Here is a 27,354-nt window from a genome sequence, read left to right as displayed (position 1 = left end):
GTCTGTTATTCTGAATATTAGTTTTCTCAAAGGCCTCAGAGTTACTCAGACTTCACTTGTTAAGAAATTCAGGTACTCCATTTAAGCCTTAAAGTACATGGGGGTAGCTGTGGAAGAAGCTGTTTTAGGGATTTCTACACAGCGTTTTAAGCCAGAACTTTGAGAGGAAGTTGCAGGTATTATAGATGAATAATAGATTATTTGCTGACCCACAGATGTTTGCCATGTTAAAAATACGTATTGCCTTCTTTGAACTACTTAATTTCATGGGTTCAAAAGGTGCCATGACACTGCAGAGGAAATAATTGTCAGTGCATTAATGTGACAGATCAAAAAAGCCAGTGCTAAAGAAAAAAAAAAAGTGTCCCAAAATGCAACATATCTTCAAGAATTTTTAGTCATAAAATATTAAGAGTGTTTTACAAGGCAATGTGAGAAAACATTCTTACTTGTAGAGTGTCCTTAATTTCTTGATAAATTACTGTGAGCATATTAAATAAAGGGACATCTTTCCATGTGATACATACAGCTATATACATAAATTCTATTTTCTTTAGTAAGATGAATTTTCTCTGCAGCATTTTGCAATTTTGCATCCAGAACGTCTATAGATTGAGGAAATCCATAGTTACTCTATGACAAGTATAATTACTTCTGGAGAGATCTTAAAAATACACTCCTGATTTTAAGCAGTTGAATCAACTAAACTAATGACTTGATGATCTTAATCTGAGGCTATTACTCCATCTTGAATAAATGTTTTGAGTGAAGCCTCTACAGGTTCTATATACTGATCCTAAATTATTCAGATTTTGTAATTGCTTGGATTGCAGCTTCAATACTCTAGTATTTTTAATACCTAATTGTTTGTCTAAATTAAAAAAAATACCTGGAATTAAAATAATTTAGGTATATTCTAATGTTATCTTAACAAAAGGATCCCAAAGGTATGTGGAACAGAGAGTTTTGTCTTTGGAATGTTAGCTGAGGGTAGATCTACTGGGACAAGAAAGAAGGCTGAATTACTAAGGAGTTTCTGCACCTGAAATAACCATTAATATCCTTCTGAGAAATTAGAGTTTGGAAAAATTGTAGTAATTAGTGCACTGTTGAGTATATACTTAACATGTTATGTACAGTTGCATTAAAAGCCAGCTTTGAAGCCAGAGGCTTGTAGACTGCCAACTAGTAATGGTATATAATCAAAATAAATGTTATGTCATTTTAATGAACAACTAAGAGCAGTGAAGAACAATTTTAGTATCACCCAGTTCATTGAAGGGATGATCCTTAATCTATATTTGGACAAACTTCCACTTAAATTTTGTACGGCTGAGTTGTTATCTTTTCTTTTTATACTGGTAGCCATGCTGTTACTGGTAGCCTACACTTAAACATATTTAAGATATGCACAGGCTCTGTAGGTCTCATTGTCTACCACTAACAGTATCCATTCTCTGGATGAATGGAAATCAGCAGCTATTGTTACAGTCCTGTCCCAAAGCCTAGTTTTGACACTTATTTGGCCTCTTAATTGCAGGTGATTTTTTTTTTATTTTTTAAGCGGTTTTCTGTCTCTGATTGAACTTCAGCAATGGCTCACCAAGATTAGTTAGAATAATCTCTTGTAAAAACATTACGCATGATTCAGCCTAGGAGAGTAAGTGTAATCTTCTGGAAAGTGCTGCTTTGACAGCTGTGACATCAGCGGTTGCTATTTAGATGAGAAATACAAATAATTGTTTGCTCTACTGCATTGTCTCATGCAGCCTGTCAACATTCTTCTGTGACTAACGTACTACTGTCCTGGTAGCTTTAGTGACCGAAGCTGCACTTCAGGAGTTGCAGCACATCTATCAGATGGCATTAGCTGCTTCTTCGCTAGAAGAAAGGAAACCTTTTTTTGGTGGTAATCAGTTATTTGGTTTTTACAATCATGCCACTTGATAATTGGCAATTACTCCACATTGATAGATCTTGAAATCACAGTAGATGTTTGAACTTTAAATAGCTACTTGTGAACTGTATTTTCTTGCCTTTGGTACTATATACAGTGTCAGGGTTTAGTGATGAAAAACACTCAGATCTGAATTTCAGAGCAAAAATTGGGACGCTTTTGTCATTATTTGGCTTCTAATAGGAAATTAGACTTGATTTTTAACCGGACTCTAGCAGTGCAGGGTGCATGGTGTTTCTTTGCTTTCTTATGCTCATTGTAGGTGGCAGAGTTAGTTGAATAAGCCAATCCTCGTGTAGTGTTCACACTAAACAGACTGCCTCAGGATTGCTTGTTTCTTGTTGATGTCCAATAGAATATGGAATTTGGGGACCTATAGAGAACATAATAAATTTAACATGAATGGTCTCTCACTCCAGGATGCATACAACATGGCAGAACTGCAGATGTCTATTCAAACCAGCCCAGCCTATTTCCTCTACAAGAAGAAAGAAAAAGCAACAAAACTGAACAGCTTCTATAGTGTTGCATCCCCAAGCATGCAGGAGCAGACCAAATCATCAGTGCCTACGAAAGTCTCTTTTTCTAGGGCAGACTTTGGTCAGTACTTGTCAGATGTTGTTAGAAATGCTGACCACCACCCCCAGGCTGTACCGTGACTCGCTGCAAGTGTTTTACACCGAAGGAAAAGGCTCAGTTGCTAGCACTCTCAGTGCTCTGAGCTCCTCTGACCTGGATGAGGGTATAATGTATGATGACATTAAATAGTGGGGACCAAAGTTTGAGAAACTAAGTGAACTGTACTTGCATACAGATGCAGAAGACCTGTAGCTTACCAGGTATGCTATTTTCAGAGTTTTGGAAGCAAGTGTGATGGACTTCATGCTCTTGCTGCTTACTTTCAATAATTGTGTACTACTGCTCTCCCCCTTCCTTTTACTTTTTATTTTTAAAACAACTTAGCCAATTGAAATTCCTACTTAACTGATATATTTAGTAGCAGGAGCTTGTCGTTGGTCATTCTGGCATTTACTTTGGGGGATATAAAGTAAAGGGAAAGAATACAGACACAACTCGGACTACTTAAGTCATTTACATAAACTACCTGAGAAATAAACAATTTTTTGTCACTAAGGTAATATCGGGCTCTTTGAGAGTTCCTTATGTTAGCTCATGTACACAGCATCTCTCAAAGAGCCCGATATTACCTTAATGGCAGAAAAAATTGTTTATTTCTCAGATAAACAAAATCCTGCCAAACGGTTAATAATTAAAAGATGGTAGTTTTCCAAAAATTATGCATGAGCTATCCTGGCTGCTTATGTATCATAGCAGTATGACAGCACAAAATGATGCAGCTCTCAGATACATGTTAGTAGAACATCATGATCATTTGGGGGACAAAGAGAGGCAGGAAATAACAGCAGTTGCTAGGGGTGAAATACCTTCTAAATTACCAATCCTCTTTTCAGCCTGTTTAATGTTCAGCTAGTATTCTTTTTTTTTCTTTTAAATAGAAAGTATTTGGAACAAAGAAGGCACCATTCATATGAGGTGTTGTAAAATGAAGCCACTAAAATAGCTTTGCTTACAGTTACACCAGTAGCTTGTTTGGGAGGTCTGGCTTTTATTTTCATTTTATAGGCTGGATTAATTTGCATATTTTCCAAGTGAGAAATGGCCATGCAGTATCTTGTTTGTGCATGCATTTGTGACATGCTTTGGACAGTCTTGAGCACTCAATCAACTAATGGTTACAAATTTCAGATAATGTGACATTTTCATCAGGAAAAGCTACGTGCCATTTTTACCCATGTCTAATAGTTCTGATTTACAGACAGTACATGGGCTGTGATTTTATGATTTTACTGATATGCTTACCTGGGAGGAAACACAGGTTCAAATATCGTGTCATGTTCACAAGTTGGGTATGTCAGATTCTGTAGTTCATTTCTTTAGCAGTTACAAACAGGATACAAAAAAATAAGTAAATGGCTACTATGCACAAAAAAATGTTTCATTTCCCCAGACAGCACTAATTGTGTGTGCATTCCTTGTGTTCTTGCCACAACTCTGGACAGACTGTCATTTTGGTCATTCTCATTTAATTTAGCTTGTAAGCTCCTTGGGGCAAGGACTGTCTTCTTATTTCCCTGTGAAGTGTCATACGTATCTAAAGCATCGTATGAATAATAAATAAGCCTTCTGTATATGATGTCTCTTCCTTGCATATATTTAAGGTTGACTGAAGCTTGGATTCTGCTGAATTACTTCCCTCAGCTTTGATCAGACACTTCCACAAACTTCAGTCGTGCATGTTCCTCTGTCTGAAGAGGAGCTGAGGGAGGCAGCAGTTGCTTCTGACTGACATGTGGACTCAAGCTTTAGGTACTCACACAACTGTTAATATCTCTGAGTTTTCCAGACAGACAGCTGCAAGCTGGCTGGGGCCACAGGCCAGCACTATTCTCAGATACGAGTGCTTTTTGCAACAGACAGACCACTATTCTGAGAAGGAAATTACTAACTTTACATGCAATATGTACTCAAGTTGTGTTCCCCATTGGCTTTACAATCAACCCTCTGGCTGGGATTAGGGAGCTAAGAAGCTGACGTAGTATGTCTTGCTGCTCTGACCCTTACATTCACCAGGAGCAACAGGACACGTACAAAAGGTAGATGGTTAACAGTGTCAGGTGTGACAGGCAGGACAAATGGCAAGAAAACCAATATATCTCAAAGTTCCAGTTGTTTTCCTTGCTCTTCCTCCCTACCCTGTAATCTTAATTCATTCCCATGACTACCAGGTTGAGATTCACAACAGAATGCAATAAACAGAGGAGTCAGTGGTGCTTTGCTCCAACTCCATTGCAGTTAAACACATTTCAGGGTATTCTGTGACATGGAGAACTCAGCACTGTTTGTTTAAGTGCTTAGCCCATCTGTGAAATACTTGACTGGTCACTGGGTGGGAGTAAAAGCAAGCCAGACCACAATTCTTGTATCATGGTGACTTTGCACTACATGAGCAGCTGGGTTGCTCAGCACAGTTGTAGAGTCACTCCGGTTGAGATGTCTCCAACTTCCATTCCCAAACACGCAATTTGGAAGCCAAGCTGAAGTTGCTGCTCTACTACTTCCCCAATTGCAGCTGTGTTGTGATTTGTAAACATACATACAAATATAAACAAACAAACTCTCACAGTTGCTTGCATTTGGAACTACAGTTACACAAAGTGTTTTTTTTTTCATATATTATACAATGTAAACCAAAGGGTCAGAAAAACATTTAAAACGCTATAGGAACTTGTGTAGATAGAGCCTCAGCACATACTCATTTGCAGCTGTCATGCCCTAATAAAAACTGCTTTTCCTCTTCCTAGGGATTACGAATTGGTTCAATTAATTTATCTGTCTTAATTTGCACGTTGCTCTTTTAATTACCGAGGAAATCCTGAAAGCATCTTTGCTTGTTCCTCAAACACACCCAGGCACAAGTATTTCAGCCCCTCTACAGAAAAACCTTATCAAAGCCCAGCACCGACACCTCTCAAGAACAGGGACAGCTGCTGCGTCAACAGAAAGCTTTGCAATGAGTGGAGGGGAAGAAAAAAATTTAAATAGAAATCATTGGTCCCTAGGTAGTTGGATTTTCAGTAATCTGGTACTTTAATTAATCTTCTTCCACGCTCTCTACAGAATTTAGCATGTAGTAAGAACATTTAGTATAAAATATTTGTAGAGGTCTGAAATTTAAATAATCATGTGGATATTAGTATTTAATCTGTCTGCTTGCCAACTACATTAATCTTCGTGTTTTTCCCCTTTTAAAATAACATTTCCCAGTATATATAACATGTAGCTAAGCCATATGAAAGCTGATTGTCTTTAGGTCTGACCTACTGGCTAGTACCAGAGTGTCTAGAAGAAAAAACAAGGCTATGAAATGAGCAGGATTAGGAGAGTAGGAACAAGCTGAGCAATTTCTTAGTTATGGAAATGATTAAAAAAAAAAAAAAAAGTGGCCATTTCCTGGGGACTTACTTAAATTGTTTGCACCATGCTATTGATAACTGTTGGTGAAGACGTTTCAAAAAATGTGGTTCTCTGGAACACTGAATCCTATTTACACAAGCACACTATATCACGCTTATATTCTATTAGTTAAATTGATCTTATGATTTCCTGTTTGTATCTAATTAACATTGGTGACAAAACTCAAAAAGTTCCTTAAAGTTCCTTCTAGGACTGGTAGTACGTGTGAAGATATTCTGCACTCAGGCATCACAAATTGGAAAAAAAAAAACAACACACCACCACATGCTGGATTATCATATACGGACTTCTGCCCATTTTGCTTCTCCCTGCCAAGAGAACATCTAGATTTTTGAAAACATATCTGTGTCAAGACATCTTTATTCAAATAAAGCACATGAGATCTGTAAGGCTTTTCTCCTAAAAATGTTTCATTTCTACTAAAGCTTGAGTTACAACGCAGAAACAAGCAAATCCCTACTGGTTAAAGCAAGTTGGTGGAACACAAAGATGATTCAAAATCCACAGTGATAAATGCCATTTAACAAGCCTGAGAAAGGTCAAAACCTGTCTGCTGAAAAATCTTTTCCTTTCCTTCATATGGACTGAAATAAAGCAGATTCCCTAACAGCGCCTTTCTCAATCCATCCCACCATAAAACCCAAAAACATCTGATCTTCAAATTATGCAATTTATTTAGTATACAAGAGTCATTACATCTTTTTTACAACAACATATAAAATAACTATGTTAGCTCTCACCAACAGAATTGTGAAAGACAAAATGAAAATATACTTATGGTCCTCAAAGGCTTTTTCTCCCCTAAAAACATTCCAGCCACTTGGTAACGTTTTTGCCTCTGTGATCTAAATACGTCATTCAGCGCCAACCAGTCCACTGATAATGCACAGCTTGAGTCCTTCCAGACAATATGTAACAGACATGAAATCACAACGGTGTCATTCACATAGCTAGTTATTTCAGATTTTTGGTAAGTGCATTGCCACGAGTGTTGTTCATGGGGATGCATCATACTTAATACTACAAAACAGTGATATCACTACAGCCACTTGGCAATAAGGTGTATCAGGATGACATAGATCAGAACAGGTGAAGTTATAAAAAAAAAATGCACATTTTTAATGCAGTAAATATATACCATAGTAAGACACAGGAAGTAGAGAAAATAACCAGACAAGTAAAACACCACGTACCTCCTAGAAGTCTCCCGGACTTAGAGCCAACCTCTAGGAACAGGAAGCGTAGCCCTTTGTACCACCAGTCCCCACAGCCCAGTAGCTTGGCCAATACCAAGTTTCTGGTGTGCTACTTTGGGAGATGTTAGTGTTATACAAAAAATTGTTACTGTGGTAGTTCTGGATCAGGAGAGTTGTGGTTTTTATGTGTACCCAAGAGCAAAGGTAGTTTGGATTTTATTTTAAAAAACAAATAAAACTTTTTGTTTTCTATAAAAAGGTTTAAATTTCTCTTTTGGCAAAATTACAGGCTGTGTTTTTGAAGAAAAAAGCCTACTTAATTGTTATAGTCTGGACTTCTAGTCATAGCTGTTACCTACAAATAAATTGTGAAAATCTTGGGGTACCACTGGATCTTGGAATCTCTCATTTCAATCACAAGAAAGTTACTGCACCTTTAAAGAAAGATAAAACCACATTTTAAAATAAGACAGTACAGCCTAGATATACTTTACCTTACATGTGCTTGTTTTCAATTACTGTAAGGCACTCATTGAGGAGTTCACTGACCCATGCTCTCAGCAAGAACAGGCATGCATCATTACGAGCCTAATTAAAGTTTTAATACTGATTAAAATGTTTTATTATTGTATTACGTTAAACTGCAGCAGTCTCCAACCTCATTAAGAGATACAGGATAGAAATTACTCAGGAGTTTCAGTTGCTCAGTTTAACAGCCTAGCTACTGTCAATGTTTGATTTAAATACAGTCTGATTAAAGCATGCTTTCTTTTTGTGTTAGCATGACAGTGTAGAAGGATGTTGAACACCGTTAACGAGTATTTACTGAATATAAAATTGTTTGAGCATGTGACATAACCATCTCCATCTCTTCAGTAATTTACCTTAGTACAACTGAAAAGGGAAAACATTTAAATCATTTGGAATTGGAACACAGCCTAGTTTTGGAAGCTAATCTCATTACACATCTTGATTAAATTAAATGTGGAATTTGCTATCAGTAGCACTTTAAGTTTCCCATCACTAGAAATTAATTGCAGTGGTAATTATTATAACAGAGTTATTTGCACAGGCCACAAACACTCCTATAGGTGTTCAAATGTTAATTCAACGTTGGCCTAGAGGCACTTGATTATTACAGTTCTGTTTTCCATAAGAAACAAATGATCCTAGTGGATGTCTAATTAAAGTTGGAGAGTACTGTTAGACTTTCAATCAGACTTAATCTCTAATTTCAATATAAAACCAAAGCAGTGCTAAAACACAGTAAAAGTGACATATTATCTACAGAGCATTTAAAAAGTCAATACAATCCCCAAAGTTCTAGCCTGGTAAAAAGACAAAGACTACAAACAAATCACAAATTCTCAGGATTGAGGACTGCTTTCATGTAATTTTCCAAACCAATTTAAAATAATTGTAGTATCTTTCTTAGGCTAAAGAGCAAGGATACAGTGATTTTTGTGATAAAATAAATGGCCTTGTGACTGGAATAATGCAAAGCAAAGCTCTAATACCCAAACATATTTAAATACCTAAGGTTCCTGTCAATTTTAGGGGTGAATGTTTCTTCTGTAAGGTTGGCAGTGTTCAGTTCTGGTATCTGGAATTCATGTGGGGAGAAAATCGCCCCCCTGTAGTTCATAAAGTACATACCGAAAATAATGCAAGAGTCCAAGGTGAGAAATTCGTGTTTTGTTTGTCCTGAGCATTCTACAAGGATATTGTACAAGGATACGTGCAACATGTATCAAGCATGCTCCAACCTTAACTCTCATTAGAAATAGGTAACACTCCATTGTTATATGCATAATGTTATAAAACAGTATGTTTCTGTATCACTAAAAATGCAGGACAATGATTGAAATTTTATTCTTTAAACTTGTTTGCTGATTCTGTAATCACACCCACAAGCTTAGAAACTCATATCCACATACATTCCCAATGAATTCAAAAAAGAGGCACTCAAAGAGCATAAAGATCTGTCAAAGTAGATCACATCGTTCAATTAAACACTATTTTTTTAATTAAAGATTCACAAAGATAACACATACTTAGTATAGGAGTAGCATAGCCTGCTTTCATTGCATTTCTGTAACTTTATAGTAAAAATCCAAAACAGTGAGCAGAACTTCATAGGCTAGCTATTCTGCAGTGGTCATGCAGGCCGCTCATTTTGTGTGTTTTTCAGCTGGTTACAACTTGAAAACAATTACATCCTAGGTATTTCACAGGTTGGATTTTATAATCAAAATGGTCCCGGTTAGCATTTATGAATCCAAGACAATTTTGGCAACATCAAGAATGTTACCAAAACTAAAACTGTCTTAAAACAAACAAAAAATTGCAGTAATTAAACAAGAAACCATCAATGTAAAATGTCTTACAAATGTGAAATGTTTGTAAACTTCTGTATTTTCTAATGTGGGTCCTGGCATTAAAAAAAATAGTGAACTTGAAGACATTGTTGGAAATGTTATTTATGCTTAGCAAGTTTGTAAACATGGAATGTTTTGTTTTGAAACACTCTAGTGAAGTGTAAGGTGTAAGAAGGCAGATTTTTTTTAATTTCCTCACAGAAGCGAGGATACAATGAAGGCTTCAAATCAGGTTCATTCTCTCCCAAACCATCCATGATCTGTAATGAAATTGAACAACTTTGTGAAATATCTTTAGCCAATTCAGTTACAAAAAACAACAAGAAACCGAAAACAACCTTGGTGATACATTCAGAAGGTCAGACTGGCCAGATTTGTTAACAGTGACTGTGTGAAACAAGTGAGAGGAAAAAAGTAACATGAAACCAGTAAGATTTACATTATCATTGTCTCTACTATGGACAAAATGCTAACTTGTCAGTGGCAAGTATCTGCTTTGGGTTATGTGGTCTGCTACGGTTCCATGTTATTAGCTCTAGAAACGTTTGACAATTCTCCTTACACAACAGAGTAATACAACTGCTTGCTTTTCCTGAGGGAACCAAAGCTATGAAGTGATTTACCCTGTGAAAGGGAGCATTATTTGTATTCTGTTCATCTGATGTTCAGCAGAAGTGATTGCTTATTTTGCACAGGTTGAATTCCATCAAATACTATTAAAAGCAAGGAGGGTTCAATTTGGCAATTTTGAGAATGTCTAAAAGCTCCATTAGGTTTTACTTACTACACTTATGATGAAGTGGAAATAACCCAAGCTACTCCAAATCTTAACTGAGCTTCAACAAGAAGCTAAGCAAAATATTTTCTGTATAAATATTGTATGAAATACTTACGTGGCCATTAGCTATATCAAGTAGGTCACGTAACCTACAGCCTCTACTATGTCTTCTTTCATAGCAAATACTGTCTTCTAGGATCACATAGTCCGTGCCAAAGGATCGCAGTATTCTGTAAACATCTTCAGGAGATCTCTTGGCATAGATCTGATAAATCTATAATAGAAGAAAACTGAGTCGCAAGGTAAGTGCATAATCACTACCTATTTGCTTTTTCATGATTCTGTTATTTTGAACCAGAGGAAGAAATGAGATTGATAAGTGACATGATGTGAATTAGGTATTTCAAAAACAAACAAAATAAACACCAACAAAACCAACAACCCATCTTTATTCAGTATCCATTTACAGTCTCTACAAGATGGTATGCATACTATGATGCACAATAGTGTTGCTGCTGGCTATGAAACTGAGAGATACTGCTGCTGTTTTCAGAAAGGCCTTGGTAGATGCCTGTAAAACTTTCAGAAATGACTAAATTACAGGTAAGGATTGCTCTACACAGTCTCCCTGTGTAGAGTTTCTCAAGGTAGTTTCTATATAAAATATTATGTGCTGTTATGTCTGGGAACTCAAGGGACTATCAGGCAAATCAGAAAGTGCTCCATGTGAGTCTAACAGCCCGACTGGGCAGCAGGATCTGTAAATGCCAACAGTACCTAACAGTTTGTTCAGAACTAGCCATCTAGTTCAGTTATTCAGACATACACCAGCTGTCAGAAGTGACTTAGCAGATGCCCAAAGCACTGAGTTTCACAGATGAAATTATATTCTGGAACTGCATCTGAAAATCAGTTAGAGCAATGCATAAAGCACGTGATGTCACTTGCACTATGCCATTAGAGATTGTATGTGTTTTCCTGAACGGAGCCAGTGACATGAATAGGAATTAGCTTAAGCAATTGCAATACTCTTACCTGTTTTGTTCTCTCTCTCAGATGTTTATCCTCATAATGGGGATGATTAGTTAACGTCCGTCCAGTGCACAGTTTGACTCCTGCTAATAGCTGCATGCTTCCAGCAAACACTGCTGTGTTTGGAGTGTTTGACCTAAACAAATGTTGATAAGTCTGAGGAAGTCTCTGTGGGGGTATTTTTGCATCACTTGTTATAGATCCAATGGAATGAAAAAACATTTTTCTGTCTTCATTATTCAGGGAACAAACTGTTAAGCAACCATCATTTTTCTCAAATATGAGGCCTTAAATTCCAATATTTCCTTTAATGATGTACTCTTAAAAGTGTACAATAAATCACATACTCTGGAAATAAATACATACTCTGGAACTGTAAATAACAAATGCATTATGAGGAAATTTAGGGAAAACATGATCCTGAAAATGTTAACTAATTCCATATTTCATATGTTTCTTGGGCTCACAGAACCTTTCAATATTCATAAATTTCTACATCCTAATTATTTAAAAAATTCAGGAAACTTATTGTGACTTACATTTGTATGTGATGCAATGTATTCTACGTACAACAGATAATCTGAATGCAAAAACTTGTTCCTGGTATTCATATGGAATGAAAATTTTGCCGTGTCACACACATCAATCTTCCTATTCCAGCAATTGTGGGAGAGAAATTATGAGGAAAGTCACCCTCGCTGCAAAAAGCATGGTTCCTGTTGGAGGATCAGGGGGATGCAGTGTGGGGGAAGAGGCCAGACAGAAATACTATGGATTATTGATACAGTGATCTCATCTGAAAATCAAAACCAATGCCTAGAATTGTCACTTAAGTAAGTCCTGGTGTTTTGGGATTGTTTAAACACCTCCCCAAGAAAGCACTGTTTTGTCCATACTCCCCCAACAAGTTTAGAACCTGAAATATATTAAGACACAGTAGAAGAAAAGAAGTGTTAAACATGCCAGGCAAGAGAGGCTACTATAATTTAAGGCTAATAAAAGTGGTGATAGTATGCCAATTGCTTAACTGGTTTCTAGCTCTTAGTGGGCATATAACTAAGGGATGTTCTAGGAAGAGATTAAAACAACAGAAAGAAGCATATACTAAGCCAATTAATTTTAAATTGAGGGAACATGAATAGATGCCTAAAATCCAAATGCATGCACGCATGGCACCTATGATAGTCAAACAGGTGTGACACTTCAGGGTGTGCTTAGGGAGCCTTTTGAAATTGCAGCTACAAACTCAGTCATCTTTAAGCTCAATGACAGGCTTGAAAATGTTGAAACAAGTATTAGCTTTTACTATTCCTTTGCAAGAGATTATGCTTATAAATGAATTAATAACTACAAACCCTTCCTACAAATTCTTGCATTGCTATATTGATCTCATCTGGGACAGGCAGAGATGGTACTTTTAATATGATAGTTTAACTTTACTGATTTACTAGTTCTTCAGTAGCTTCACTTGGAATTCTGCGAATATTTTATCTCCTTTAAAATTTCTTTTACTTAAAACATTGAAAATCATTAAGTGTCATGAAGTAAATGTTTTATTAAAATAAATTAATTCATCTTAGAATATTATGAACATGTAATGGTACTGACAGGCTGTCAGCTAGGATTCATCCTTGCATCTGCAAGAAAGTACAGTTCTTTAGACTAAGCTGAAAACACGTGGACTAGGTTCACATGGGAATTTCAGAGAGCTTAAGACACCTAAATAGAAAATGATGATTCTGAATGCTTTCAATATGTCTGTGTTACTGTGGGAAGTCTGTTTCAGTTCCAGATTAGTTCAAGTTTTATAGATCAGCAATACTTATCTCCTGACTTGGCCTCATCCAGGCAATTCGGCACCTCTGATTCCTGAAGTGCCCAAGAGCAAACTTGCAGAATCAAGCTTTTCTTAAAAAAAACAAACTCACAAGCAAACAAAAACAGCCTACAGCCTCTGTTCTTACAAAAGAAATCTTCAGGAGATGGCGACGGTTTCCTTTTGTCATTACTCACTGGTTAAAACGCTTGTCCAAAATGTAGAAGATGCACAAGGTTCAATTCCCCTGTTCCTAAAAGTAATTCCTCTTGCCCAGGAGCGGGTGAAATACAGTTCAGTGCATTCTTTATTTTTTGGGCATTAAGAGCTTTGACCATTTTCCCTCCTGCTATACTTTAAAAGCAATACAATGATCTTCTCTTGCTTTCCAAAAAATTGGCTTACAGGCCTTGGTCCTGGATGGAACTGGGAACAAGGTATTCCAGGTGAAGTTAGATGTTTCCCCAAGACTTAGATTTACGTATCTGAAGCCCTACAAGTACCACTGCCCATATTTTACCCAGGCCAGCTCAGACAGTTCCCAGGCCAACAACCACTGTGACCTTCATGTGATTCTAATCTCTAGTTATTATCTTAAAGAACTTTAACTGGCAGCTGCTACTGAGCTTTCATCTTCTGAAACAACCACTAGAGGGGGACGTGACAATTAACTAATATTTTTCAGGTACAGGATAATTTCTGCATTTCATGCAAGCATCCTTCTCTAATACTTCTACCTACGTCAGTCACTAACTGCTGTGGACTGTATCCAAGGCAGCTAATGTGCTTCAAACCACTGAATGACACTTCTCTATTATAGAAAAATGAAGCAATTTTTACAAATGTCTGAAGAAATGATGTATAAAATGAAAGGATAATTTGTTTTCATAGCTTTCCGCCAAGCTCCATACCACACTGCCAAACCTGCAAACGATTTATTCTGTATGAAATGTCACTAAATAATGACAAGGACTTACAGGTCAAACTGATTTACATTATGTAATTTAAATGTCATTCCAAGCAGACTTAATGGCATTTTGAACAAATAATCTCATTTATTTTTGAAGCTCTAAGCCTTCAACAAGTTAATTACAGCTCAACTAATGCATAAACTAACCACTACAGTATAACGTGTGAAGGTTTTCTTTATCTAAATTTAAGAATGTAAAGAATTATGTAAATACTAAAGAATAACTCATTAAAAAGAAAAGGGCTTCACGGGAATTACAGGTCTATGCTCAACTTGCACAGATTCTAAAAGTTGTAGTAATTCTTTCTGTTAATAAGCTGCTACAGAATTATTGCAAGTTTGTTTTAAGGAAGCCCTAACGAAGTGGCAAATGTTGTAATCACAGATTGTATCATTAGAAAGAAAAATAGCTATTTCTATTTACTGAAAGTCCTCCGGAGTTAAACTCAGTAGTCAGCTTTCAAAGGTATAAAATCAGGTAAATCTCAAATTATTCCTTTCTTAGCACTTGGATGTGAGATGAATAAACAAAGCAAAGGGACTTGAGAAAAGGAAATTCTGAAAAGGACTTCTCAAACGTGCCACTCCAGAATCTTCTTTTTCTTGAAAACAAGGTCTTTTTAATTGCAGAACGTTCTACTAAAATATAGCAGAAACTGGTAGGTAGTAAAGCATATGCAATGAGACTATCACGGTTTTCCCCCTCCTCTCGTTTGGAAAGATAGAAAATAACAGAAAATGACAGCCACAAAGAAAGAGCAACAAGACGCATTTTTGTTAGTTCCAGCCTCAATTTCTTGCATGCACATATTGTTCACATAAAGGAGTGCACCTACACTGGTGGGATAAACATCGTTCTCAGGCACTACCAAGTTCGTGCTTGAATTTTACAGGCAAATCAGAGTCAATAGCAAAGGATAAGCCCAAGAATTTCAGGAAAGAGTAATTTAAACAAGTGTAATATTGCCCTTAAAGTCTGGAATATGTGTTGATTTCAGTATGATTACCCTTGAAAATCAGTCATGTAGGTAAGTAAGAGTGAAGAGTTAAAATTTATACCTGGCTTGAAATTAAAATATAGCCATTAATACAAATTACTGGATAAAAGAACTCCTATCAAAACATGGGCATGCTATTTTTGTAACCTTAGCTGCACTTTCAAAATCTGGGGGGGGTCTCCACTAAAATAAAATTTGCCTGATTGACCCCCATGTCTGAATCAAATCCATTTGACACACAACTATGCTCTGCCAAATCTTAGTCTCAGTTAACTTCCCCACTATTTTGGCTGTTGTCTGAAATTTCTTAAATTAACAACAAAACAAAAAAAAAAACCAAACAAAAAAAACCTTTTCTATGATTTTTATTAACTGTTGATAAAATATTCTACAATTCTAGACAGCTTTCCCCCTTAAAGGCAGAAGACATTGCTTCTTAAACACTTACCAGAAGAAAACAGAGTAGGGAAGTTCACGCTACTGATTTGCTCATTCTACTGATATTCTTCCCCATCTCACAAATGAGCATGTTGTTCCTGTTGTCTTAGGGAGAAAGACCAAAACTAAGAATTTTAATATACCTCCCATCTGGGAACAATGCTATGAACTATCCCTGTGTTACTGGTAGGACCCCTTTTTGACCTCTCTTTTTTTTTTTCTTTACTAACTAGAAAAATGAGGTGGAGGGTAGGAAACAACAAGACTGGGATATGCAAGCTCATTATGTCAAAAATTGTGCTCTAGAATAGATGCAGTCCGATACTATGCAGGCACTTTATTTTAAAGATATAAACCAGTATATCTTCCTGAAAACGTTATGCTAATGTTAGTAAGGGAAGGAGTTAATACATCTGAGACCCTTCATAGTGGACAGACTAATAGTTGGCTATGATTCAGACTATATATCTGTATATTTGGCCAAGTTAATATGCATTTAGATCTAAGCAGATCAAGAGATGTGGAGAGACTGCAACACAGATGAGTTATTCATAATTCAATGCTATATGTGACAAATTAGAGCACCTTATGCTGAGTTTTAGTAATGAATGATTAGTTCCTGATACCAACCTTGCCAGATCATTAATTGTAGCAGTTATCAAGTGTCAGTATCATAAAATACTTTTCTTACGCATCGAAACTTAAGAAAATCAGTCCCACTTTTAGAAACTTACCATTATTTTTTGTTGGCTTGTATTTAATGCACTAATAATTAACTCTTTGTATGAATAATATGTCTAAACAAAATAAATTCCAAATAGAAAATTTACCTCTAATTGTCTGTCATAACATGAAAAGAGGACAAGCACCGGTTTAGCATTTTCAGCACTAAGAACATATGAAAAAATATTCTCATTGGATCAAGTCAAATCCAGTTCATGACTGGGAGTAACTCCACATGCATATTTTATGTATAAATCCATATATATAACTCCATATATTGTACACAGGAGACCTGAACTATCAGACATTTACCATCATTTAATAAAACAGTAGTGCTAAATTGAACTGGCTGGTAAACATTAGTCACAAAAATGTGTCAATATGGCTGCAGAGATTCTAAATGATGGAAAAAACATGGCCTGCTTTCAAAATAAGTCAGGGAAGGCTTGTAATGCATTTTACTTCTAAATTACTCCTTCTAGTTTATGGATTAAAAATACAAGATTATGGAGTACAAATATGCTGCTATGGGTAGAATGGTCTGGGTGAGTGGCTTCCCTGAAATTCACTGCATATGAAAACACGACAGAGGGTTCCAAGGTAATACTAGGTCAGTGCTAAATGTAGTATTTCTAGAATAGAAACTGATTTTGAAAAATAAATAAAATGCTCCAAATAAATAAAAATCCCAGGAATATCTCTATATTAACCTGAGCTTAACCTGAAAGATTTTAGTGGTTAACTGTGTGTTAATGGAATATATCTCTTAAATTCACAGTCCTCCAGAAATGTCCTATTTGGCCCTTTTTATCAGATCTTCTACTTGTAGCGTTCTATTTTCATCAAAAAAGTACTTTCCTATGCTTTGTGAGAAAGCAGAAGTGATGAGGTGGGGCTGAAATGATTCTCACACTCCTGAAACAGATTTTGTACCTGTGTTTAGCCTTGTCAAGTTCAATTACAAATATTTTGTTTACAGTTTGGAACATATGCTAGGATTCATTCTATTAAGTAATTCTACTATTTTAAAGGTCAAGAAACATACTGTAGGGTACAGATTTCCTGGCCCTACAACTGTACATAACAGTTTTTTACTATTATAAACATTCTATTTTTTTCTTAAAGAAAAAGAAAAGGGCGTGGGAATGGGTGGAGGACTGGGAAATCAAAAGAAAATTGTTTCAATACAAAGAACTACTAATGTAAATAGGTAGACATAATATGATGGAAGAAGCTTGACACCTCCAAAATGACTCTTTCAGTTGGGAAAACTGTGCTTATGGGAGCAAATGGCATCAACTGCTTTCCTGGCACACATGCAATACAGTAGCATGATACTGAACCAGAAAAAAAGGAGGCTGGGGGTACTTTGTATATTGTTGTCCTCCACAGTCGTTAATATGCTAACCTCTAAATACCCCATTCATCTGCAACTATCTCTGTGGGTCACCAGAGATCACTGATGACCTGTGACAAATAAAACAGAGGACTATAACTAAGAACATTAGATTTACATAAATAGCATTTAACTTAAATAGAGAAAAAATCCTCTTACTTAATCCAGTTCATCAGCTCCACAGTGTCTGGGTCATAGAATTCTCTCAGCTCTGACAGTTCATCCATTATTCCTGGCCAGAACTACAATGAAAAGAAAATAAACTGAAGACAGAATGAACAAAACAACTTCTGGATGTTGAATTATTTCCTCTCAGTTGGTAATTGATCTTGTCCAGCTCATTGATTGCAAGAGTTAAGCATATCTACCCTTCTTATGAAGGATATGTGACTGTCATTACAACATAAACACATAGTTTCAAAGTTATAGATACGAAGCTCTTGCTAGATGACCAAAAGGAACTTAATAACCTGTTGTGGTGAGCTTCAGGAGCTTTTCTCAGAGCTCTGGAAAACTCTCACTGGAGCGGGTGGTTCTGGTGAGAGGTTTTCAAAACTCTGTTATAGTTTAAGATCAGTTTATATCTTAATACTTGTGGGAAACCACAAGTTGTCACCAAATGTGATTGTTGTGCATTGTATCTGCTTTACACATGAGCCATTTCCTTTCCCTGGACTATAGAATGAATGGTAATATTTTAAGTTATTTCTTGACAGGGCAAGCTTTAAGAAAAAGATCAAGAAAAAGAGTCATCATATAACAGTTCAGTGCACGACAGACAAGCCATTAAATAATGTCAATGATTACAGGAGAAGGAAAGGCACCAAAATGTGACATTAACGTTAGAAAAGCAACTTACAACTAAATGCAAAGAGGTAGGAGATGTGTATCAGAAGTTAAAATCATTACATGTGCTAAGGATGCCTTTAATGGCATTTCAGAAGTTTGAATTAAGAGAACCACTAAAGGAAAAAAGGAGAGTATTAATGGATGGTGACTTCCCATCTGGGGAAAACATTTCAAAACTTACTGAAGACAGTACATAAATCAAAGTTGGAGGAAGGAAATGGGAAGGACTGAAACGGATTTTTGAAAGCTGACCAAAAAAAGAAACAACCAACCCACCAAACTAACAGAACAGAGATTTATTTGAAGGGTGTCTTGTTCAAGCTAGAGAATATTCAAGAGCAAAAGGGAGCAATTAAGAAACACAATGACAGTGTTAATGACTGATAGTTTTACATCTGTCTTTACTACAGAGGACATTGTGGTGAAACCTATTCCAGACCTGCTTGCTTAGATAATAAGGATTGCTGGCTTGCAAAGTCACTGGAAAAAAGTGTAAGAAAAACCTCTTGATGATCTAAAAAAACATAAATCATCCAATTTAGATAATTTTCATCCAAGAGTTCATGAGGAATTTGAATGTGATGCTGCTGAGCTACTTAGCAAAAATATGCATTCTTTTACTACAAGTGTAACTATGTAGGAGGGCTGGGGAGCAGGAGATATAATTGGGTCATCTAAGACACTTATTAGCTTAACTGTCTATTTGATACATTTGTTAAAGTAATACTGACTGGTAGATTGAGAAACGTCTAAAAGACAGTTGTGGCAGAATCATGGCCTTAGTAGTGTTTTGGAAAGTACTGCAGTGTTATATTTCTGCTCTTCTGAAGATCTCCCAAGAGACTGGTAAATAAATTAAGCAGTTGTAAAATGAGACTTTAGAGTCTAATAACAGAACAAAAATTCCTCTCTTCACTGCTGAACTATCCCAGGTAGCCAAATGTTTTGAAAGCTTGGAATGCCAATTGCCTGGAGTCCCTTCAGACTGGAGACAGAAGGAAAAGGACTCTGCTTTGAGTTTAGATTATGTTGCGAACCTGCCATGCAATGGATATACACCTTGAGGATATACACTGGGCAATTTAAACTCAATGCTTGCAATAAGAACTCAGGAATTTTTAAAAGCTCGTAGGTGTCCCCACATAAAATCTTTTAATTCTATCTAGAAAGCCTAGAATTTAAATAATTATCCCAGCCATAAATGTGGAGGTGCTGAACAGATCACTGAGGTTCCTAGCAGTTCAGCACTTTTCAAATACAAGGCTAGTAATTTTGAATTCAAAAAGTTTAAGTATTAATTATTTGGCCTCTAAGTGTAAAGCAGAAACTACCACATTATAAATATATACTGTTGGCCTAAGAATGAAAAATAACAATCTTCTTAGGAACTGAATTAAATATTATGAATAAAAATAAACATATTTTCTTTTGTCATTTCTTCTTCAGACTTTCACGTTCACAAACTTTAGGTGTAAAGGATAAATACATACAGTACATACAAGGAGCTCTTCAGCCAAAGACAGCTCAGATCATTAGTATATGTTGAGCTATGAGCTCAAACAAATGTATGTATACCTTTGGAGCAAAAGGACTTGGCCGTGATAAAGATAAAAATGCAGTTTAAGAAACTTTATGAATTAATAGTTTAGTAGCAAAGCAAAATCAAGATTATTTGCCAGAAACAGTAACTGCAAACTTGCTGAAGCTCAGGAACCAATTTCCAGTACCAACAATTTATTTAGGAATGACTGACATGCAAACAATTTGATGGGTATTCTGTGTTGAGAAAAATGCAGTGGACACTGATACAACCAAAATCTATCTATAAAAAAATATGAAGTGAAATATGGAGAATATTTAGTACTGCATTATATCCACGTGTTTATCTGTGACACAGCTAAAGAATGCACAGAGATACTACAGTACGTTTACATGAAACCTGAAAGACAGCTAGCATTTTAGCTGAATCTGTATCCAAATAAATTATTGTTCAAGTGATGTATTTAGGACTCTGGTAACCGCAAGCCTCAAAAGAAGCTTTCATTAGCTTATTTCATTAGCTTATTCAGGATTAGGTTAATAATCCCATAAAACTCCTATTTTGAGAAATGGCACTGAAGGGCTCTTCTGACAAATGTATGCGTAACAGGTAATGTAGTACAAATTTACAGACACTACTAGCACAAGAAAACTAGCTATGATGGCCAATTAAACTTTGTGGTGAATATGTAGGACACTTGTACATCTGAGCAGTTACTGTGCATGAATAGATTAATTCTTAACTGGGAAGGAGAAAGATGAGTAAGTCTCTTATCAAAAACTCCTTGCTCCGTCAGTTTTCATGTAAAGGTTCTGTAAGAATAATAAATAAATACTTTCTCAAAGAACTGATGGATAGTTTCTGGATCTCTCTCTCTCTAAGAATTTTTATTCTAATCATTGACAGGGAATCTAGTGACAAGTTTTACCTGTCAGCTAGGCTTCTTTCCTGAAAGCTCACTATTATTGCTTTGTGGAAAAAAAAACACAAACAAACAAACAAATATATCCATTCATCTGTACTTGCAAGAATTGACTTTTGAAAGACAAAAATACCAGGTTGATGTATATTTTTATTCCCACTGAGCACTTCTAAAAATTGTATTTTTAATGTCAATAAAAATGATTTCCTATATTTAGAAGAAACACAAAAAATAAGGCTCATCAGGCAGACTGACCACAACTACAACTGATCTAAAGCATATGAAAATCATTTATTTTTGTTGACTTTAGAATTGAATCTGACAGATTCAGGAACTTTGTATCTGCTCATGGAGAGTATGAGGAAAAGTATTTCTAGCTGATCTGTCACATTAAACCATTAGATTGTTATGCTCTTAGCATCATCCGTGTCAAAAGAAATGGCATTATTTTGATTATTTTCAGAGATGATAGAAAGGGAAAAGATGATAGAAAACCTCCTCCTCAGCTAGCACACCAACGAAAAAAATCCTAAAAAATCCTCTAGCAGAGCAACAGGAAAATTTAAGTAGAATTCATCAGTGTAACTTTGCTAAATAAACTTTTTTTTTTTTTACTTTTTGTTTCACTGTATTAAAGTGGAGGAGCAAAGAACATACTTCTGGAGTGAACTCTTAGCAACTTTCTTAACTGTTACGCTTTACTACTACCTTTTTAACTTTAGTAATGCACGTTCACCTGGAGTTTTTCTGAAGGTAATTATTTAACAGAAATAGTCTCATCTCATACTAGGTCTTGCAGAAAAAATCTCTGCAACCAAGTGGCTTCTGATTTTTTTTTCTTTGCAAATGCAGATTAAAAGGATGGTATGCCCATTAATTTAATGATATAATTCTCACTGCTGTGACAGACTAATAAATTTGTAAAAGTTATTATTTTAGCCTATTATTTATGCTTTTTCGGTCTGTTCTGTATTTTAAAAATGTCAGAGGAGGCACTACAGTAGAGAATGCTTTGATTATTTCTACTCCTACAATGCATCATCACTCAATATAACAATCTGCATCTTATCTGCACACTATCTGCAACTTAGTTAAAATCAAAACAGACAAATTTCCAGAAAGTAAGGCATATAAATCATACCTTCTAACTTATGCATATAATTAGACAAACATTTGTATCTATGAACAATCCTTTGGATAAAATGAGTAATCCTTTAAATGTAGTATCTTATGAATAAAGATATATGCACTTCAGGCAAATCTATCATAATTTTTAAAATTCAGCTACAACTTTCTATGCAATTATGTACAGACAACATCTCCTTAGTAAAAAATGAAAATCGAATGCAATTAAAAAATGCCAAAACACTGAGAGAGAAAAATACTTACCTTATACGAAATGTACAGCAATGTAATTATTGGTATGGAATATTTAATCACTTGTGTCTAAAAGAAATCACAAAAGAAAAGGTTATTCTGATGATACATCTTTTCTATGCTTTTCAATATATTGATATATGACATGCTTATGTGGTAGAATTTACACATGTTGAATTTTAAGTTCATATTCTCATTTTGTTTTAAAGTAAAGCCCTTATTATACATCTACCACAAAGTGAGGGATTTATATCTGATTAATCAATCTTCTACCAAGGTAAAACACCGTATTGTTGAGTTTAACAGACTGTAAAGTTCTCTTCAGACTGCTGATGATTTCTTAGTATGGTGACTAAGACTTTTTTTAATAAAATTGTAGTTATTTTTCACAGCTACATCAATATTGCCATCTAGTGTATTCAAATGGAATTGTTTAATATATAAAATACTGGAAAATGTATTTTACTTGATAAGCTTATACAAATACACTTCAGAAATAACTAGTTTAAGAGGACTACAAACAATATTTGTAGTTTTGAGTCTTGATTGACTTAGCTATGAAGCAAAAATTAACTTCATGAAATCCAGTAAGTATAGTGCCAACCCGCTGTGATGTGTAGAGATGAACACATTTCAGGATTAGTCGCCATACTTCTGTACTACACAGGCCAAAAGATGCAAATACACACATGTGGGACGTCCACAGGTACTTCATTCTGAAAGAATGCACACAAATTTTTTGCTTATCATCTGGAACTCTGCTAAGCTGTACTGATGACAGCAGTTATATTACAGACATTTTGAACACAGTGTTCATGGACTTTCAAGTCTCTGAAATAACTTAATGAAAGATCAACATTACACTTTGCTATGTGCTCTTGAATATGTATCTGCTCCCCAAATTCCAAACAATATTTTTTGGCAGAATTTGGGGAAATGTCTCAGTCAAGAGGAAGTTGATACACCAGGGAGAGCAAAGAAGATTCATGGCCCTATCAGTTCATGGTCAGCATTTTACACTCTTACTAAAATATATTGTCTACAAAAACCTTTAGAATAATAATAATAACAACAACAATAACAACAAAAAAATGTACCTCATTGTGCTTAATGCCAGACACCCAAAAAGAACTGTGTGAATTAAGTTGTAAGCAGCATCAGGCTTCAGTATTATTGTGTATTCTTCTGCTTTTTCCTGAACTTGATTTGAACCACTGATTAAACACAAGAAACAAAGTGTTATATTAAGTTCTGTTACACACCTCATATAGTAGTTGGCAGTATTTCAAAAAAGCACATTTAAGCCTGATTCCAAAGAGCAATACTGCTACTATCAGCCCAAAATCTTATATTACATCTACGATATAATTAAGCCTGATAGCACCAACTTGATAGAGCAACAGGTATCTATTTTCATGTCTGCTTTTCTGCATGTGCAGTGGGTTTAAATAAGTTGTTTGAGAATGAGACACAATTGCTTACAGAAAGGTATACTTGAACAACTTGGTCTATTGCTTGAAGCAGCTACTCTCACAGGACTCACAAGGCTTTTGATGACAGTAAAAAACTTTACTATGTTTTGTGGGGGTTTTCCCGTTTGTTTTTGGGTGGGGGGGTAGTTGACATAACTGGGTCAGTATTAAAAACTGCAGTAAAGTCTTGGATTACATTAAAGGTTACAGAAATAAATAGCTGTAGTCTTTTGTTAGTTTTTAAAAATTGACTACTGCAATTAGTTTCAAGATGTCATCTGAATGCCACCAAAATGCCTCGTAGACAACTGACTTCACAATCACCATATCATAGTTTTAGAATCATTATGTGTCAGACCCTCTCTCATTCCCCTTTGCCCTCCACACCTTTTTCTTATTTTCCATAAAGCCTACAATGATTGATATTAGTAATACAACACTCCTTGATTTTTGGTTAATCAGGTTTTCTATCATCCCTTCTAACTTTTGCCCACATTATAAATGTAAAACTGAGTAGTCTGTAATTAACCATTTACTTAAAAAAATATATTTAAATTAGTATTTAGTACTAATTTTCTTCTACTGTTCTGTAAATTCCTCCAAATCCTACACCTTAGCTACAGGAACTAATCAAAATTATCTGGTGGCAGGTGATGGACAGTTCCAGTCTACCATTCTTGCCACCTCTTTACACAGATTGCAACAGTTCAGGTAAGAGTATGTTAGTTCCTATCTGGGCAGCTTGAGGATACCCACCAGGGAAATCTTTGAGTACCTTGCACAGGGTAAATGAGATGAACTATAGAAACTAACATTGTCTTGTATATTAAAAAAAAAAAAAAAGCACACCTTCTCTGCCCCTTCACCAGAAAAAAAAAAAAAAGCCTAACCATCAAACAACTCTGCATATACTGTAGAACTTCAACAGCAAACAAAAGAACTAGGAAGAATCTTGCGAAGATTATTTCTTTGTTCAGTCCTGTTATGCTGATTTTATTTTTAGCTTTAATAGGAAATCACTTATTCTGCCTGATCTCTATGTAGTACATCCTATTGTTTCCTTAGCACATGTGGAAAGTCATACTGTATGCTGCTGCATTCAAGTGTCAGTTCCTTAGCCTGCTGAAGAAGAGAAAACTGATTAAAAAAAAAAAAAAGACTTATTTTTAAAACATATTTTACCTGAGGTTCCGAAAGGCAACAATGAGAGCTGCTACTGTCATAGGGAAGAGACTGAATATGTAGATGTAAAAAAGTAATGTATCCGAAAGTCTTGAAAAAGTATTTAATGGTAGTAAACCAAAAGCTTCTTCACAAAGATAGAGGTTAGCATCAAAATCTCTGAAGAAAAAAGAATAATACTTGTCATCATGTATTTCATAACTTGATATCAAAAAGGACCAAAGTTTCCTTTTTTCCAAGCAATTATACAGCCACAGTTGAATAGCTTTTTATGGAAAAAAAAAAAAAAAGTCCAACATAAACACAGGGTAAAAATTCATGATTCATTACTAAGATTTTAAATAAGCAACAACCTGCGGGCTTCAGTTATTGGAGCTTTACAACAAAAAGTAAAATTGCAGCTAACTCATACCTTGTTGCCCCGAATCCAAATTTTGCTTTCAGGAATTTGAATATATGTTCATCCGATTCAAGATTAAGACTTTTCTACAAAAGGAAAAAAAAAAAAAAAGCAATCAATATTTTTAAGTACTGAAAAATTAAGCTTCACCTAGTAAACTTGTTTTTTACTTTTGAAATTAAACTATGAAGCACACAGGCTTACTGAGATAGAATGAGTGCTTATTCGATTGCAAAGCACTCTGTAATATGGTGCTGTGATTCAAAGGACAAGTTATTTACCTTTTCAAAATACATATACTGCTTTCTTATTTACAGATAAATTTTACCCATGACAGGTTGGTTTTAGCTATAAGTTTTACTTCAATGACTTATTACATATTACCATGCTATTTTATATTACATATGTACTAAGTTTTAATGTCAGTTTTACAATCTCTTGAAAAGCAGAAAACTGCTACTGTCTGTACTATTGTGCAGATCTCTCTATGCACAAGAATAAAAGTATGGAGTAGTCTACATCAGTTTTACAGCAAGCATTTATTTTAACTGCATTCATTGAAAAGTAAATTAAATGAGATTTTGCAAATGCTCAGCAGTATCATAATGCAGTATAAATATACTTTTTTATAAATTAACACTACATATTCAAATACACATTCATAACTTGAAGTTCACCTGTAGTTTTATGTTAAGAGTTTTAAGATTGTATGCTTTATAGTATACCAAAAAGATTAGCAAAGCAACATTTTAATTTCTGAAACCTATTCTTAGAAATGCAGTGATATCTTTGCAATTTTTATTTAAAGATATTATTGTAGATGACCTCTTTACAAGTACCTTTCAATATTACAAAATTAAATTTTGTAGTATTACTGTATTAAAAAATATTTCCTTACCTTAATGAATTTATTTACTAGAAGAGTCAAGCTTAAGACTAATAGTACATGGAGGATAAGTTTCCCAAGCCTATTAAGCAAGTTGCCCTTCTTTAAGTTTTTCTAGACAGAAGAAAATATTAGTATTTCAATATTTAAAATATTTAGGATTCGTATGTATTTGGAACAAAACCAACAAAGACTGTTTGGATCCACTTATTTGTTAGGCCTTTTATCAGGATATGTATTAGGCTCATGTAAGCAAAAATTCAGACATAACCAAGTATCCAGAATAAAGATATATTTCTTCCCTGAAACTGAAGGGACAGTATCATGAAAAACTCTCCAGCATATTCTTTTGGCACAGTTATTTAACTAGCCAAATAGTCTTCATTTAGAGGTGGCACCAAAAGGAATATTTACACAATTACTGGCACCCAGAGAAACTGCGGTTGTGATCCAGGATTCCTCTAACTTCAGTAGCATGATGTGCCTTTTCAAATATCTATTCATTAGACTCTCCACCTAAATGTGGCAAAAGTGTATTCTGACTAAAAATATCAGTTGATGTGATTTTGACCAATTTTCCAGGTCAAAGCTCCAGATCCAAGAACTGTACTTCTCATGCTCACAGGCAACTCGGATTAGGTGCAGACATTGTCTAACTATAAAACAAAACCAAAACAAAAAAAACATAGTCCTGATTTTAAAAAGTCACAATAGTGAGAGAGAGCAGGAAAGGCTCTACAGGTTCATATATCCTGGTTAGAGGCAGTCAACAATGCTAGTAATAGGAAAAAAAGAACTGTAAATAGGAAGAATTCCCAATCTCTGAAAGAAAAAACAGATTTCAGTAAACTGAATTTAACATATATCTAGATCTCATAGAATATTTTGCTAGAGGCAGATCTGTAAATCTAAGACAAGTCCTGCTGAAACAAACGTAAAGTCCATTTATGCAATTTTTTTGCAGGATCCAAACTGAAGCTTGCACAAT

At 35.2% G+C, this 27,354-nt stretch overlaps 2 protein-coding genes across 7 annotated transcripts in view; one reads left to right on the top strand and one right to left on the bottom strand.

Annotated features, from left to right (window-relative positions):
* Positions 1–4,167, top strand: part of LOC106039608 (neural-cadherin-like) — a 75,800-nt gene extending 71,633 nt beyond the window's left edge. Inside the window, 2 exon segments of the mRNA XM_067004240.1 lie at positions 2,377–2,612; positions 2,614–4,167. Of these exon segments, the coding sequence (XP_066860341.1) occupies positions 2,377–2,612; positions 2,614–2,788 (411 nt within the window). The 3' untranslated portion in view covers positions 2,789–4,167.
* Positions 4,168–6,669: 2,502 nt separating this feature from the next.
* The window catches only part of DPY19L3 (dpy-19 like C-mannosyltransferase 3), a 35,034-nt gene continuing 14,349 nt past the window's right edge, over positions 6,670–27,354 (bottom strand). For 3 of the 6 annotated variants that reach the window (XM_048073478.2, XM_048073475.2, XM_048073476.2), the window contains 10 exons: positions 26,379–26,480; positions 25,493–25,566; positions 25,081–25,239; positions 23,524–23,640; positions 23,031–23,142; positions 22,439–22,495; positions 17,898–17,980; positions 11,401–11,533; positions 10,481–10,639; positions 6,670–9,847 (listed from right to left, as the gene is read on the bottom strand). In XM_048073478.2, the coding sequence (XP_047929435.1) occupies positions 9,686–9,847; positions 10,481–10,639; positions 11,401–11,533; positions 17,898–17,980; positions 22,439–22,495; positions 23,031–23,142; positions 23,524–23,640; positions 25,081–25,239; positions 25,493–25,566; positions 26,379–26,480 (1,158 nt within the window). In that variant the 3' untranslated portion in view covers positions 6,670–9,685. Of the gene's footprint in view, positions 9,848–10,480; positions 10,640–11,400; positions 11,534–11,936; positions 12,114–15,629; positions 15,725–17,897; positions 17,981–22,438; positions 22,496–23,030; positions 23,143–23,523; positions 23,641–25,080; positions 25,240–25,492; positions 25,567–26,378; positions 26,481–27,354 lie in introns of those variants that run through there. The other 3 variants (XR_007166845.1, XM_048073477.2, XR_007166844.1) reach the window with 3 other exon arrangements.

This window comes from Anser cygnoides, chromosome 12, assembly GCF_040182565.1.
Source record: "Anser cygnoides isolate HZ-2024a breed goose chromosome 12, Taihu_goose_T2T_genome, whole genome shotgun sequence".
Taxonomy (NCBI): domain Eukaryota; kingdom Metazoa; phylum Chordata; class Aves; order Anseriformes; family Anatidae; genus Anser; species Anser cygnoides.
The sequence above is the reverse complement of the archived record's forward strand: the minus strand, read 5'-3'. Positions and strand labels throughout refer to the sequence as shown.